A 17,875-nucleotide genomic window follows, 5' to 3' on the forward strand; every position below is an offset into this window, starting at 1 on the left:
TATAAACAGTTTAGTCACTATGGAGAAGAGTACAGGAATTCCTCAAAAAATTACAAACAGAACTACCACATGATGTAGCAATCTGACTTCTGGGAATATATCCAAAGGAAATGAAAACAGGTTAGTAAAGTGATACGTGCACTACCAAGTTTAATGCAGCATTATTCACAATAACCAATGTACAAAAACAACCTAAGTGTCCACCAATGAGTAAATGTGGTGTGTGTATATGTATTCCATTATATATATATGGAAATGGAATACTACTCAGCTACAAGCAAAAAGGAAATCCTACCATTTGCAACAACATGAGGATAGTGAGGATTTATGCTAAGTGAGATAAGTCAGACACAGAAAGACAAATATTACAAATTATCTCTTATATGTGGAATATAAAAAAAATATTGAACACAAGGAAACAGAATGGAAGGGTGGTTACTAGGGGATCAGAAGTGGGGAAATGGGAGATATACTGTTTAAGGTACACACTTGCAACTAGTATATAAATTAAGACGTGGAGATACAATACACAGTACAATGATTATAGACAACAAAACTGAATCATAAACATGAAACTTACTAAGAGTCTATGTGTTAATTATTCCCATCACTAAAGAAATGATAATTAGGGGATGTGATAGAGGTTTTAGCTAACGCTATAATGGCAATCATACTGAAATATAAATATATAAAATCAATATCCTACACATCTTAAACCTATATAACATTATATGTCAGTTATTTCTCAATAAAATGAGTATAATTCAATATTTAACTGATAAGGAAATAATTTATTTACAGATAGACTGTAATGTCACTTTTATTATTCACAAATGTTAGGTGTTCCCCAGTGGAAAATCAACCAAAGAAATAAAATATTTGCATCAATAGTGTGACTGTCAACACTTAAAATTAAAATTGTACTGTTGACAATGTTTTAAAACATTTCATGTTCAAAAAATTATGTAGCAGTAAATAATATATGGGGGAAGATCTTTATAAATGTTAGGCATAAGTCTAAATATGAACTGAAACTCTTCCTAATCACAATTAAAATTATAAAATATGCAGTATGTCATTTATATATTTATATATAATAGTTATATGTGTTATGAGTATGTGTATATGTAAGTTATACATCTGAGATTTAAAAAAACCCTCATTGTATACTTTCATAGCCATAAACAAATCAATCTTGAAATAATAAAAATGACTTGAATGTGATACAAATACTTTGTAGAAAACAGGAAAAAAGTCTTTTGAAAGATTCTCCCTCCAAAAGTAAATTGTAAATAGAGGCAGATACATACACACAGAGCAGTCAATGCTCTCTCAATTTACCAATCCTATTTTATGTCATATTTTGTCATACAACATAGAAACTAGAGCTATAAATATATACTAGAATGTTAGATTTTCAAAAAATAGTTGAAAAGTAACCAATTACTCCACAAAAGAAAAACAAGTCACCTTGCACATAGTTGATGTAGATTCACAGGACTTTATATTGTTTTGTTCATGAAAAAGTCTTGCATGTCTCTATACCCATATCAGCTCAACGGTGAGTTGGCACCTTCTGAAGAGTCAGAAAAATGTTAGAATACCCAATTTCTTCTTGTGGCCCTAGTGCTAGAGACACTAACAAGACAGAGGGAACCAAAACAGGGAGAGTTTTATAAAAGGTATATTAATAAATTGAAGAATTTTCAGACACCCAATTACACATTTTTTTCATATTATTTACTTGTGGGACAACATGTAAATATGTGTAATTGGAGTGCCAGAAGAAGTTAGAGGGAAGAGAAAGTTGAGAGGAAGGGGGGGACAACAATAAGAATAATTTGTGACTTCCCAACAATTAAGTTAAAGAGGCATGTTGTAAACGTCAGAGCAATCATAAAATAAATAAAATGAAGGAATATATCTAATAAGCCAGAAGAGAATATAAGATGGAATAAACATTTTCAATACAAGTAAAAAAAAAGCAGAAAAAAGGAGGAAAAGGAATAGAACAGAGAGAAACACAAAACAAATAGCAAAATGAAACATTTAAAATCAACCATATCAGTATTACATTAAATATAAATGAAATAAACAGGAGTTAAAATATAAGAGTTTGTCAGACTAGTTTAAAAAAAAAAACAAAAAAGACCAAATTCTATGCTACATGCCTAAAGTATGAAATATCACAAATGTGCATCAAGATGAATGCAGAAACAAATTGCTATAATCATACAATGGAATACTATTAAGCAATAATAATGACTAAACTACTGATAGAGTCAACAACATGGGTAAATTTCAAAACAGCATACTGAGCAAAAGACTCCCCCCCACGCCACACACACACATAAGTGTTTGACGATTCTATTTTTATATAATAAAAGACCATTTACAACTACTACTCTACAGTGATAAAAATAAGATACATAGTTTCCTGGAATGTAGGGAGGGCTGAATAAGGGAAGCTATAGAATATTTTACTTCACGATTGGGGTGATATTTAAACAGATGTACCTCAAAGTGAGAGAATTCATTGAAGCTTATGTCAATCATAATTTAATAAAATTCAGAAGGAGTATTAAATTAGAAATAAAATTAGTATTAAATTAGAATAAAAATATTATATCCAGAAATGTTAGTGTTAACATGTTAAAAGATGCTTAACAACACTTTAATTTATGGTATGTAAGCTTAAAATTATAATTAACAACAATGTGAAGACTAATTAGTAATTAATGTTCTATAAAAAATTATTTATACACACAAACTCACATACATATACATACACACTCACATACATACACACACATTTCTAAACACACACGTAAAATAATTACCAATTGAAGCTGAGTACATTTGTTTCATGTGCGTTTCAATGACATAAGGATCCCGAGAGCTGTAACTTCCCAACTCTGGGTAAAAGCTGGAGCCAATGTCATCTGGGGGGTTGTGTTTCCCTTGTGGATATTTCTTGGCTATTCTAAGGTCCCAATGCGAGAGGATTGGATGGTTCCAATGTATATATTTACCATCAAATTGTGGATTTCCATACCAGCTGTAATAAAATACATGTAAAAAATAATTCCGAGGTGGCAGTTCTTCTGGGTAAGGTTCAGAGGCTTTGGAAGGTTTCATAGTGATTTCAACACTTTTTAAATTCTTGACGTTTGTTTCACTGTCGATTCTGTCACTCTTTTGGGAATCAAAAGTTTTTACCAAATGAGGAGTTTGTTGCCGAATTTCTGGAAGAAGGTCAAGTCCAAAAGGATCTCCAAAAGCAGCTTTATGTGGTCTCAGCATTTTTAAACCCATCATCAGAGAGAAAATAAATAGAATAAAAAGTGACAAAGTGATGCAAGTCCTTCTTCGAAACTTTGCCATGATGTCATACTTTAAATTCCAAAATGGTAAATGTTTAGCTGTAATTTATTGAAAACCGGTAATTAATAAGTGGCATTAACAATATTTTCCAATATATTCAAAAGGAAAACTAAACTCCATAAAGTGTTACACTGCAAAATTTTAAAGTGCATTATGACATTAACTATATAATCAAATCTTTATACAAAAGAATCTACATATGGCTAGACTGAACAGCAGTATGTATTCAGAAATATCACAATTGCATTTTTGTCAGACAAAGATTTTAAGAATTTAAGAAAATGAATATATTCTTCATCATTTGGACAGATTTTACATATACTGACTATAGAAAGGAAACACTCCATATAGAGAGACTAAAATTTTCTAAATATAAAATGAAGAGTTCATATTTAAAAAGGAAATATTTGAGTATATTAAAGACCTAGTCATTAAACGGAATTTCAAAAACTTATTCTTTGACTACCTCACTTTTAATGACCTGTTCTTCCACCGCATTTCACCAACTCAGGTGTCATACTCATAATCTTGATCTCGTCATTTTCAATCAAAACCATTATTTCATTTTTTTCCATTTTCTACACATACCCTTCCATGCTTTGAGCCTCTCTACTTCAGTACTCCCACACAGTCAATTCCTTTACCTTTTTGAGATGTCTAATCCACTGATTCTACCACTTTTTCACTATCACTTTTTTTTTTGTTTGTTTTTTTGTTTTGCGGTATGCTGGCCTCTCACTGCTGTGGCCTCTCCCGTTGCGGAGCACAGGCTCCGGACGAGCAGGCTCAGAGGCCACGGCTCACGGGCCCAGCCGCTCCACGGCATATGGGATCCTCCTGGACCGGGGCAAGAACCCATGTCCCCTGCATCGGCAGGCAGATTCCCAACCACTGTGCCACCGGGGAAGCCCAGCACCACTTTTTTTCTTCATGTTTTGTCTCTAGTGAAGCAGTTTATAGGCCATGGTTCAGCACTGAAATTCCTCATTTGCAAAACAGTAGGCCCTCCATATCCACAGGTTGTTTGAATCCACAGATGAGGAACCCACAGATACAGAGGGCAAACTGTACTATGCCACTTTACATAAGGAATTTGAGCATCCACAGATTTTGGTATCCATGTGGGTCCTGGAACCAATCCCAGCCCCCTCACGGATACTAAAGGACAACTGTACCCTTAACTTCCTTTACTTCTCTCCTTCCTTAATACTTATCTGGTAGAACCTCAAATAAATGATGCCTGGCTTGACCTTGATCCAGAATTACATAATGATATTGGAGAAAAACACACACCATGTTGACTTTTCACTCTGAATTTATGACCATAAATTTCGGACATTCAAGATGGCTTAACAAGCCTATTACTATACCCCAGTACTTTCACTTTTCTAACCTCAAAAGAATTATTTCATTCCTTCTCATTTTTCATCAAACGTGCTACTAAATCACCAATTTCCTTTATTCTCTTCAGATAGACATGTCCTATACTTTGTAGAGAAAACAGAATCAATCACATAAGAAATCCTTTATCTTCCTATTAAGAAATTAACCTAGTAACATCCACTGTTTTATGTCAGCAAATATTTCCAATTTTAACTTTAGTATTGTTTCACTGCTTTGCTTTCCTTCTTCAAGAAGTGCTATTACTTTTATTGAATCTTTGCTGAATTTTTACAACTGCACCTTCTCTTTTTCACCTCTTTCTTCATTTAATTTTGATTTTTAAGTGTCTTGTTACCCTCTATTTCTCATATGGCATTATCTGTTATGTTTGTCTTCTAGTCTTCAGATAGGAATATGAATTTTGTCGATTTTAATTATCTTAATATTCTCTCATTTCTGAGTTTTCATAATTGTAATTTACTTGTTCATTCATATCTCACATAATTACTTTGTTTACTTGTATTTAAATATTAAGTTACAGTTGTTATATATTTATGAACATGGTTCTCTGGCATGCTTCAAGTATTTACAAGTTTAACTTTTTTGCCCATAATGACTTTGCATGGAATTTGACTCAAATTATTTTTTTTGTTGCTAAATATTACATGAAATAATTTTCCTTAATGTTTGAAATGAATGTTCAATCATGATAGTTTTTCTAGCTTCACAACTCCAGCAATCATTCTTCTGTTGTTTTTGTGAAGTTTTAATATGGCCTTGAATTTTTTTCTGAGATCAGTTGGGGTTTACTCCATTCCCACATTTACCTGGAATTTTGTATTTCTCTCACTTTTATTTTGTTCCTACCCTGCTCAATTTGAAAGTTATTTCCAGCAGTTCCTCTTCAATATGAGGCTTTGTCCTGAAAATGAGCTTCAGCTACTTAGATTTATTTTAAAATTTTATAAATAAATAAATTTATATCTTTTTGTTATTGATTTCTAGTGTGAGTTAACTGAAAACCTTTCCAGTGTGATTTCAACCCTTTGAAATATGTTGAGACTTGCTTTAAGGCTCAACCTATGAACAATTTTGTTAAGTATCCCATATGCACCAGAAAGGAATATATATTAGGCAGCTAGTGGTTATTGAGTTCTACTTATGTCTACCAAACCAAATACACTAAGCATGTGCGTTATATTTTTCATATTCTCACTCATATTTCTTCTACTTGTGTTAAAAATCCCCCACCATCATTATGCCATGTCTATAACTGCTTACATTATATAATTGTCACTGATGTTATTATGTGGAGACAAATTTAGGAGTTATATTTTCCTGAAGTATTAAATCTTGTTTTACAATGAAATGTTCCTTCCCTTCTCTACTGATGGGTTTTGACTTAAATTCCACTCTAATATTAATATAGCTATAACATATTTTATTGGGTTCATGTTGGCACAAAATACATTTTTATCACCTGTCACCTTAAATGACTAGTTTTTTTTTTTAAATATGACATTGTTTTATTGTTATTGTTGGTTTTAATCTAATCTGATAGTCTCTGTCCAATAATTATAGTATTCAGCACATTTACAATTCTACAAATATGGATACTATAGCTTTAAATCTACTTCCTACTTTTATCCTTAAATCTACCCTTACCCTTCTACTTGCTTTCCTTTTGGATTCCTTCTTACTGGCCCTAATTTCTCTCTTACCTTCTTTTTTTTTTTTTTGTGGTACGCGGGCCTCTCACCGCCGTGCCTCTCCCGTTGCGGAGCACAGGCTCCAGACATGCAGGCCCAGCGGCCATGGCCCACAGGCCCAGCCGCTCCGTGGCACGCAGGATCCTCCCGGACCGGGGCACGAACTCGCGTCCCCTGCATCGGCAGGCGGACTCTCAACCACTGCGCCACCAGGGAAGCCCTCTTATCTTCTTTTTAATTGTTTCATTCTTCCCTATTTCCTTGCTAATCATACAATCTCTTTGCTATTAATTTAGTTATCTTAGTGATTACAAGCATGTACTCTCACTTGTCAAAATCCAGTATGAATTAGAACTTTACCATTTCTTAAACAATGAAAGCACTCTTAGAAGATTTTGTTTCCTTTATCCCTGCCCCAACTTTTGGCTCCTATTTTGGTATATTTTATTTTTTTACATATACCTTATACCCCCCCAGATATTATATTGTTCTGTACAGTCAATGTTCATTATATTCACCCTTTCCTTTGTTCTTCACTTGCTCCATATTTCCATTTAAAATAATCTCCCTTAGGATGAAGAAATAATTCCCTTTAATAGGGTCTTTGGTGTTGGTCTGCTGATACTCTTTTCATATTACTTTGTTTGAAAGTATCTTTATTTTGCCTTCACTTGGACTTTTTATGTATACACTTCTATATTCGTAATTATTTTCTTTCAGCACCACCCTTATCTTGTCTTTGATTGTTTATGATGAAAGTCCAACTATTATTTTTTCTCTTTATTCCTTTAAGGATAATGTATTTTCTTTTTCTCTGGTTGCTTTTAATATTTTTTCTCTTCATCTTTGGTTTTCAGCTGTTTTCCTATGGAATATATAGTAGTATGGTTCTCTTAACTTTTATTTTGCTTGAGGTTCAAAGTGCCTCTTCAATCTCTGGGTTGGTATCTTTCCTTAGTTTTGTAAAACTCTTGAACATTATCTCTTCAAATACTGCTTTTGCTCAATTATTGCTCTCTTGCTCTCTCATCGCTCATTATGGAATACATTATACACATCAGAATTTTATGTCCCATGTGTTTCTTCAATATTTTTTAAAATTTTCCTCCTTTTGTCTCTCCATGGTTGTCTGAATATTTACTTCTGAACTATTTTCAGTTTCCTGATTCTCTCCAGCAGTGATTAATTTCAGTTATAATTTTAGTCATAGAATTTCCATTTGACTCTTCTTAGAGATATCAGTTCTCTGCTAAAATTTTCCATCTTCTTTTTTAACTCCTTGAATTTTTTAATCCCATTTATTTAAAGTCCACCTCTAATAACCTGAATCTGAAATCTTAGGATTCTGTTTCTATTGCCTGTTTGGTTTTTTCCTCTTAATATCTGTACAGTAACTCTTTTTTTTATAGGCTAGTTTATTTTTTTACTGAATTCCAGACATCATATATGAAAATTTTCAGAGACAATGTGAGGCTCTATATATTATTTTCCTTCTGAGAAAGCTTATTTTTGCTTCTTGAAGACTTCTAGGGTAGAGGAAGATTATCTTAATATAATCAGAGATTGAAATCTTCAAAACTAGGTATAAGTCCTTCCAAAGATTTGGTGTATTTCTGATTCATCTTTACTCCTTTATACTCATGGGTTCTGATATCAAAGTCACAGGTATTTATCAAGATCCCTCCTCTAGGATGGGCTTTGGAAGGGCCCTGAATTCCAATTTTGGTCCCCAAAGAGCCATGAAACTACCAAAAGCTCTATTCATTTTCTCAGCTGCCACTTTCTACTTAATTCTCAGCTTCTCTGCAGCTACTTTTGAATCAGAGGTTTTAAATAACCCCCCCCCTATTTCCTACCCTAATCTCCCAAAGAAAAATTAAGTTTTAGGGCTAGAACCATTCAAATACTTATATAATCCCACCTGAATTCCCTTATATCCTTAGTATAGTGAAAGGCTTTCTATACCTATGACTCAAAATTCAGATGCAATAAATAAAAAACAGATTAATTTAACTACATTAATTTTTAAATATATATATCAAAAGCACTATAAAATAAAGTGAAAGGACAACTGACAAACTGAATGAAAATATCTGCAAGATCTTCTGTGTCACTCAAAACTAGAAAAATGTAAATTAAAACCTCACAAAGGTATCATTTCTTATCTATGAGATTGGCAAAAATTAAAAAGTATGAAACTACATCCTGTTGGCAAGACAGTGAGAAGCACTCCTATGCATTGCTAATGAATGCAAATTTGTACAACATTTTTTGGGAATTGGCAATATCTAAAAAAATTACACATCCATTTTCCTTTTGACTCAGCAATCCTACTTCATGGAATTTACCTTGAAAATACACAACCAATAGTAAGTACATAAGTTCATATACAGCATTGTTTGTAATTGTAAAATGTTGAGTATTCAGAAAAAAATGAGGAAGAGCTCTTTGAGATGATGGAAAGTGTTTTTCTGAATATACTGGCTAAATGAAAAAAGCAAAATGCAAGTAAGAAAAAATACATTTTCTCAAGTGAGCAAAATAAACATAGAAAAACAAGATTCTAATAAGGTTGATTATCTACAGAGTTGGAAACTGGGTGGAAAATAAGGGGAGATGAAAATGGGGTAGAAGGGTGGGGAATGGACGTAACTCTTCTCAGAGTATAACATTTTATGCAGTTTTGTCTTTTTGAGCCACATTATATTTCACATATTCAAAACAAACGAAAAATATTTAATGTTAAACTCCAGTTAGTAAGTGGGTTATTTTTTGCTATGAAACAGATTAGCAATTCTTAAAATACTTAACGTATATTGTAAAAATAAGCAATATATGCTGTGAAATGGGGCCCAGGTTTTTCACTGACAAAAAAAAAAAGTGAGTTACAAATGCAGGAAGTGGGAGGCTAAAACAAAACTTGTGTTGTCAGATTGCAATTGGCAGTATCAGTATGGATGTATGGCTTTTAAAAGATTAATAAATAGGAGTGTGTGTGTGGGTAGGTGGGTGTGGACACATATAAATACATGCAATCTATTTCCTAGCTCTGTCCACTGAGAGAGTATAGAACCAAAGAAATCCTGGCAGCAATAAACACATCTGATGACCAGATTCTGAATTGTATGTAGCCCTGTCTACTTGATAGAACCAGGTTGATTCCAAGAACGTGGCCGAGAAAGTACAAGATGAGCTTGGGACATCTTGCCAGAAAATCAGGAAGTAGTCAAAAACTGTAGAGACATGTCCATAGGACACACGAGTCAGCTTGAAGGGGCAACTACTGACTAAATCTGGGACAGTTTCAGCATCAAAATAATGATGAAGAATAATAAATTATAGACATTAAAATAAGAATTCATGAATCTATACTGACATTTTTAAAATGTAAAAATAAATAAATGGAATAAAGAAGACATTTTAGAATACCAACTAATAAATTTAGATGGAATAATGGAATTGAACTATCACTATTTGGCTACTACCATAACTGTATCAAGGAAGAATCATTAATGGATATTAAATGAGGGGTTAAAAGAAGCAGGGTTTATGAGAAACAGGATATCTACATATTGGCAAAGCATCTCCCCCCCAAAAGATATCCAATTAACTACAAAGAGAGACATAGTAACTTAACAGTGCAGAACCTAGCAGACACCACCTTAAACAAGTGATCAAAATTAACTTCAGCAGTTAATTTTGAATAAGTAGATACCTTGAGTCTACAGAGTGGATGCTCTAAGAAGAACACAGAATCACTGCTGTGGTATTTCTGTTAGTATTAATACAGATCTAATCACAAAGATACATCAGACAACATATTAAGATACTCACATACACAGATATGTACCTACATATATATATATGTATACATGTATGCATATATATGCATATATGTACACATATTACATATAATATGTATGTAAAATTATATACAATGTAATATATGAGTGTGTGTGTGTGTGTAATGATAAAGCAAATGTGGCAAAATATTACCATTTGGTAAAGCTGCAGGAAAAATATACAGGGGTTGTCAAGTTGTTTGTATTACTTTTGAATCTTTAAGTCTAAAATTATTTGAAAATGGAAAAGAAAAAAGAAAGACTATCACCAGCAAACTGGAGGACATGAACTCTTAACATAATACCTGCTTATTTCGGGGAAGGACCAACTCATACAGTCCTTAAGCTTTGCACTGCAGGACTCCAGGGAGTGATATTCCTATGTATGGAATGTGACAGCATTGTGCATAGGAATAGAGGATGAGATAACCATTTTGACCTGCTTCTATGATTTGCTGTCCTAAAATTTCCAAGTTGTCAAGATAAAAACAAATCCTTCCCTTTACTTAAAGAAGGTAAGAATTTTGACAAGCCATTAAGTAGAAAAAAAATTATGGATATAATATAATCTCAACTACAGAGAGGAAGGAAGTGTACTTAAACATGTATAATGATTACCTCTGGGTAATCATTTACTCAGTGATATTTTCTTATGCTGTCTTCTAAAATTAGAACATAATATTTCATAAGGAAGAAAAGTTTGTTTGGAGTAGGTATTTTATGAGGAAATAATCAATGGTAATGAATATTGACAAATCATAGAGAATGGGAGGAATGACTACTAGATTCAGAAATTAGTAAGACATTGATTTTTGAAATGTTGATCAGCTGAATGGGTGAAATGCATGGAAGAGCCAGGATACATAATGGAAAGAATATTGACTTTGAAATCTGAAGATCTAAGTTCAAATCAGCTTTGTTGACCTAATTGTGTGACCCTGAGTTTTTTTAATCATCTTAAAAGAAAAAAATTAACTGTTCTGTTTTCTGACAAAGTTGTTCTGTAAATCATGCAAGATAACGTATGTGAAATAAAATGTAAAAGGGTAATGTTTTAATCAAATGTAAATACTGATCGGATTTTAAAAAAAGAAAAGTGAAGAAATATATGAAACAAATAGTTCTGAGACATTTTTCTATTTGTTAGATTCATTTCTCAGAGCTATGGATGAACACAAAACACAAAATATCTATTTATAAAAGCCGCATTTCCCCCCCCCCTTTTGCCTCTAAATCTAATTTCTCTTTTCTTGTTATTTAATTCATTCATTTAAAATGTTTATCACATCATTATAGGTGATCCACTGGCTCTACCCCAACCTCCTGATCTCAGTGAACAATAAGGCATCTCAACCTAAATAAAGGCAGCAAACCACTGTGATTAAAAGCATGGGCTCTGCAGTTCAAATGCCTGGGTTCAAATTCTAGCTGTGCCTTTTTTTAGCCATTTCACCTATACAAGTGGCTTGATCTTTTCCCCGCTTCTTTTCTCATCTTCACGAGTTATTACCTCACTCAGAGGATTTTTGTGAAGATGAAATAAGTTAATGTTATAAAACCCTTAGAATCATTTCTGGCTTAGTGTAACACTGAATAAATATGAAAAATTATTTATTCTCATGATGATTATTATTAAAGATGGGTGTCTGGCAAGCAATCAATAACCAACACATAGTTTACTCTCTCTAAATACCTATTCTCCATGTAGCTAACTTCTGAAATACTACTCTAATCCTTCAAGACAAGGCTGAACTGTTGCCTCTTCTTGATACCTCTCCCAATGAATCCAGGGTGAAAAGTACTCACTTTCCCATACGGTCTATTACACCATTACCTACTTTTTAAATTGGCTTTTTTAATGTATTGCTTCATGCTATTTAATGTATTATACCCCCTACTAGATTGTTCCATAAGGTCCAGAAATAGAGTCCTTACCTTTACACTCTAGTAGAACCCAATAGGTCTTACATTTAGTCAGTGGCCATTAACTGTTCAGCTTAAAGAATTTAATTTCTGGCCCTTTTGTTTTTGACATTGGTATTTATTTGGGCAGTATGTGTATAAACAGATTCTACTGACTATACATATAGTTAACATGTTCAGTCTATACTAAACATATTATATAGGAAGAATCATAGATAGATCTAATAATTTCAAAAATCCATTTTAATAAAAATTATCATGTCCAACTTAGCAAAACGATGAAACTTGAGATGCCTAGCAAGTCTAATGATTTTTAGTAGAAAAGGAGTGGTAGAACTACTTATTTGGTTTCAACAAAAGAAAGAAGTTTCAGAAGTCACCTCAGAGAAAAAAAATCCAAGTTAATTGCAGATGTAAAGGTTCCCAAAGTAGTAATGTACTCAATACTCAAGGTACTGGGTAATGAAAATCTAGTATCTTCAAAGGCAGTTTACATGACATAACAATACATAGAAATAATACGTTCTTTTGAAACTCGATGGCTTCTATTTTTGTGTTTGGTGATTTGGAGGTCTTTTCATCTTTTAAATGATTGTTTTTGACTTGGAGGTCTAGTGAGATATAAGAGATTCAGAATTAGTGTGATATCAATTATGATTTCGAAAAGGATTAGCTCCTACCCTGTTACTCAGAAAAGCCAAAAAGATTTCACTTTTTAATTATTTATTATTATACAGATTTCTGGTTGCTTTTTTCTTTTTCTAGCTGTTTCCTAATATTATTTTCTAAGAAGCCATTGTAGAAAAATATAACTAACACTAGAAGACACACCTGGAACTTTCAAAATCCATTTCTGTACCACGAGTTCCTTGCTTAGGTCGGTTTTAATGTAAACACTTGTACCCTTTCGTTAACAGAAATTCAGTTAAGCATAATCTCATCTTTCCATTTTAATCTTCCCAACAACCTATGATGTAGAACTTCTTTTAAATACCATTTTACAGATGACTGAACTAAGGTACAAAGCATTTGGTAACTTTTTCCAAGTCTCTGGGCTAACAAATGGCCAAGTAACCTGTCTGAGTTTAAGCAACTAGCAAGGAGCTGAGAAGTATGGCTCTAGAATTCAAGCTCTTGTCCTCATCTTATTCCACCTTCCTACAACATTTTAGACAAATCAAGTTTAGAGAATACAACACCATAAATTTTGTGACAGATGAAAACTGCTGACATGTGGTCATGTTTTCATTTAAAGATTATGGATTTAGAAAACAACGATTATCTGTTACTTACTCATAAACTGTAGTCCAAATTTAATCTGAAGAAAGCTTATTATCTTATCATACACTTACTATTCATTGTGTGACTAAAAGCCAGCAGCTCTGGTAATGTTTTATGCATAAAGCCTGAAAATCCACAAGATTCACTACACAACACTATTTTTTCATGATTTACATATAGCTCAACATGAAGGGAGTAACACATTGTCATGAAAACGATGTGCAAACAACGTAACTTGATATTACCAATACCTAGATTTTATTTTGTATTTTTCTTTCAAACTATTGTCTAAATACTTTACCATAATCAAACCATTCCAGTCCAATTTGCCTTTTTTTAAGGTCATATAATTAATATTTTCCTCCCTGTTTTATTTATTTTTTTAAGCACTTCCGCATTTTCCCTTAACTCTCATCCGCAGGGTCTTGCAACATTGAAGCGAAAACAAACTATCCTAACTGACTAAATTTCAATTTGCTCCTTTAGAAAATGGGAAAAGATACTATTCCAGCAGAGTTGCACCCTGCGATTTAGCAAACGAGAACAGTCTAAGATGATAGTGCCAAACGTGTGAACAGGTGAACGGAAAACCCATTTCTGCCTCGGCCTCCCCCCCCCCCGCCCCCGCCTCGCTCTCCTCTCCGGACGGCCAGGCGGCTGGAGACCGGAGCCCGCCACCTTCCTGCTATAGCCCAAGCCCGGTAGGCCTCGACCTTCCCACTTGCCCGCAAGGCTCAAAGCCGAGCTTGGGGACAAAAGGACACGGCTCTGAAAGGCTTCCGTCACTCCCGAAATACCCAGCTTGCTGGGGAGGGAAGGGAAAACCGAGGCGACAGGACGTTCCGCTCCAAAGAAGTGGCAGAGACGACGCCAGCAGGGTCGAGATAAAGTAGTAATATAGAAGGCAATAAAACTAACCCAGACAAAGTAAGGGGTAAGAGTGACAGAGTAGGGTGTCCCAAGGTCCCACAGCTCGCAGCTTGAAGCCCCCAGCCGCCAGCCGGAGGGGCGCAAGGTCAAAGGCCGTCTGCAGGCGAGCAGATTGGCTGGCGGGTGAGCGCGCAGGCGCTGGGGGGTGGCCCTGGTACCGGCCAAAACCTCATCTGCAGGGCCCAGAATCCTCCAGCCACTCACCAGGGTCTAGGAATTCAGCCACCGGTAGAGACTCGGCCGCTCGAGACGTTGAAGCTGGGAGTACAGAGAGCCCACAGCGGCCCTGCTGCGAGCCCGGGAAGCTCTGCCTCCCGAAGAGCGCTCGCAGAGCTTTCCGGGAGCCCCGAGGGGCGGGGCCGGGATGGGGCGGGGCTCACTGAGTGGGCGGGTCTCTGGCTTCCAAGCAGAAACCCCTGGGGTCTGTGAGGGACTGGAAGGGGTGTGGGTGAGAGAAGGGAGAGCATTTTCTGGGCGCCTCGTACGAGTGGAGAAAAGGCGCAGAGTAGAATTGGGCTGGACTCGCATACTCTTTTCCCAACTAGAGATGACTCATTCCTCTGTTAGAAACTGGTTTTCTAAGGTTCTGCTGGGAAGCTTTCACTAATAAAGGACAGCTGTATTTGATGTGAGGTGTCCAAAAGTTGCTTTTAACTGGAGGACACTGGCTGTTTTCAAATTTTTTAAATTAAGGAACCGCTTGCCCTTTAAAAAAAAATGAAACTTTACTTGAAAGCTACAAAGTAAACAGATGACATTTTTAATTTGCAAACATATTTATAAAATCACGTTTGTGTTGGAATACTTATAGAAATAATTGAGAACAATGAGGCAGCTGCGAAGAGCAAGAACCTTTGAAATAGGGGTTACAGCTGAAGGTTTTTCACCTTACATCAGCCTCAGAAGCCAAGAGAATTCTCTATTTTGTTTGGTTACATAGTAACGAGGAAATTCTCACAGCCTAGAAGTTGCTAATGCGAACGATTTTGTAAGGGCTCTCCTTAAAATCTCACTGGATCTTTTAAACAAATTTTAATTGTGAAATATACATATGTGAATGTATCCCATATGTGCACATTTTAAAGAATAATAAAAGGAATACCCAGGTACCCACTACATACCTGAAGATTCAGAAAAGTACCAGCATTTTTGAAGCCTTTTAAGAGGCCTCTTTAAAAGTATCTCTTTCCCTCCCAGCCAGACATAATTATTATTTTAAGTTTTACATTACTCCTTTACTTGCTTTTTTGAAAAGTTATATATGTATAAGTCCCTAAAAATATAGCTATCCTGGTGTTGTATTTTTATGTAAGTTATACTACATCTTTTCCTCTAACTTCTTTTTTCACTGCACATTCAGGTTTTGAGATTCAGCTACACACAAATCCATTTCACATGGACTAGGCTGGCACAGCATTATCCATAACACCCACGCTATTGTTAGATTTTAAAACTTTTGCCTGGTGGTAGCATCTGATTGATCTTTTAATTTGCACTTTCCCCCTTGCTAATAGGATTGCGCATCTTTATATGCTTAGTGGCTATTTGGGTTTCTGTGAAATGCCTGTTCTCAATTTTGGCTCATTTTGTTGGCTTGATTGTTTTTGAAAATTAACTTGTTGATAATCTTTGTATATTTTTAAAGCTTAAGTACTTCCCTCTTGTCAGTTATACGTGTTACGAATAGCTTCCCTTAGCTTGTGGATTGTCTTTCAACTTTTTACGGTATCTTTTGTTGGCCAAAAGCTGTATATTTTAAGGTACTGCTAGTTGAATTTAACAATTTTTTAGATTATAATTTTGTGCTTTTTGCTTTCTTGTTTACAAGGGTCTTCCCAACCAGAGGCCATAAGCTCTTCTCTTTTATTTTCTTCTAAAAGTTTTAACGCTTAATTACAAAATATTTTAAACACAGAAAAGTACAGATAACTTAATGAACGACCATGCACTCAACTCTATGTATCCAAACATTTTGCGAGCCCCTCTTCCTTACGTTTCTTCTCTAAAAATTTCCTAAGCTATTCTTGTCTCTTTACTTTTTCATACAAACTTTAAGATGAGTCAGCCAAGATCCATAAAAATCCCTACTTGGATTTAATTGGAATGGAATTGGCAGAGGTCTACTGAGGTTCAATGTATATACTGACTGAATTGTGTCCCCAGACTTTCCCAGACTTACTGGTTTAGACAGGCTAGTGAGTGGTGGTTCTGCCTAGTGCTTTCCATCCTTGTTCACATTTTGTCAAACAGAGAAAATCATATTTTCATGAAACATTGAGGCAAACAGCCTACTCGCAGTGAACATGGTGGATCTGCGACTCTGACTATCCCAGACCCTATGTGGTAAATCCTAGGGTTCAAAAGAGTGATATATTGGCATACCTGTAACACATTAATGGCACCCTAGATGAGAAGCTCTTCCCTAGCTAATTAATTTCAATTCACCACAACACACCACTATATAGAGTCTTCAGGAAACTGGGGCTCCTGCAGTTATGCTGGGAGATGACTGAAAACCACAGTGTATGCCACTGTGGCTTGTGGACAGATTGGGAAACCACCCATTTGTGGCATCCATCTATGAGTGAGGACTAGGTTTGGACAATCTCATCAGTGCTCTATATAAGCAAGCCCCTGTTTGTCTTCCATGCACTAGTGTTATTTCCCAGCTCTGCATCGTGCAGTTTTGTTTTATAACTTAGTGCATGTCTTTGTAGTTCTTTTCTTCTCTTGCAGTAATAGGGGATTTGGAAAAAGGTGAGCTATCAGTGTCCTTTTGGTCATGAGAGATACATTTTGTCATGTTCCTTTACTGATTGGCTAGTGAGTTTATACCACTTCAGGCTTTAAGCTCCCTATTCTATTTGATTACAGTTTCAAGAGGAATATTAGAATCGTAGCAGTAGAATTTTAATGCAGGCCTGTGTATTCCAGGAAGAAGGGTTTTCTGAGAGTCCAAGTTGATAACGTGCCTAGGGACAGCTGGGTCAAGTGGTAACTAGCAAGGCAGAGTTTGGTAGCACCAGCCTTTCTGTTATCATATATGGATTTTCAACCCCCTCTTTTCTGTATTATATTTTTTCACAGTAAACTTATAAATTTATAATAACCATAACTAGCAAATAGGTATGTGTTCTTAAAATAGAGAATACAACCCTCAGGACCCACACTCCCTTACTTTCATTCTTCTAGGATTCTATGAGATTGGAAACATTACTCAATTTCTATTTCTATCAATATTTAAAACTGATAAATGGGTGACAATAATTTGCCCTAGAGAGAGAGAGTTATCTAAATGGTCAAATTAAAAGCTGAAAGGAGTTTGTGTCCTGAAATTCCCTACTGCACTGGAAAAGACAAGTGTCTCCTTGACAACATAGATTTTGCCATTTTTATCTTTATGTGTCCGGAGCCAACAAAAAT

At 35.0% G+C, this 17,875-nt stretch overlaps 1 protein-coding gene across 4 annotated transcripts in view; it reads right to left on the reverse strand.

Moving 5' to 3' along the window:
• MANEA (mannosidase endo-alpha) overlaps window positions 1-14,745 on the reverse strand; it is an 82,745-nt gene extending 68,000 nt beyond the window's left edge. The window contains exons 1-3 of one of the 4 annotated variants that reach the window (XR_014326781.1): window positions 14,657-14,735; window positions 2,841-3,422; window positions 1,471-1,576 (exon numbers count right to left, since the gene is read on the reverse strand). Coding sequence is in view for 2 of the 4 variants with exons in the window: in XM_082855463.1 (XP_082711589.1) it covers window positions 2,841-3,384 (544 nt within the window). In the remaining 2 variants the exon portion in view is untranslated. Of the gene's footprint in view, window positions 1-1,470; window positions 1,577-2,840; window positions 3,423-14,656 lie in introns of all 4 variants that reach the window. The other 3 variants (XM_082855463.1, XM_082855462.1, XM_082855465.1) reach the window with 3 other exon arrangements.
• Window positions 14,746-17,875: the final 3,130 nt, after the last annotated feature.

The sequence above is a fragment of the Leucopleurus acutus genome, assembly GCF_964270905.1.
Source record: "Leucopleurus acutus genome assembly, chromosome: 15".
NCBI lineage: Eukaryota > Metazoa > Chordata > Mammalia > Artiodactyla > Delphinidae > Leucopleurus > Leucopleurus acutus.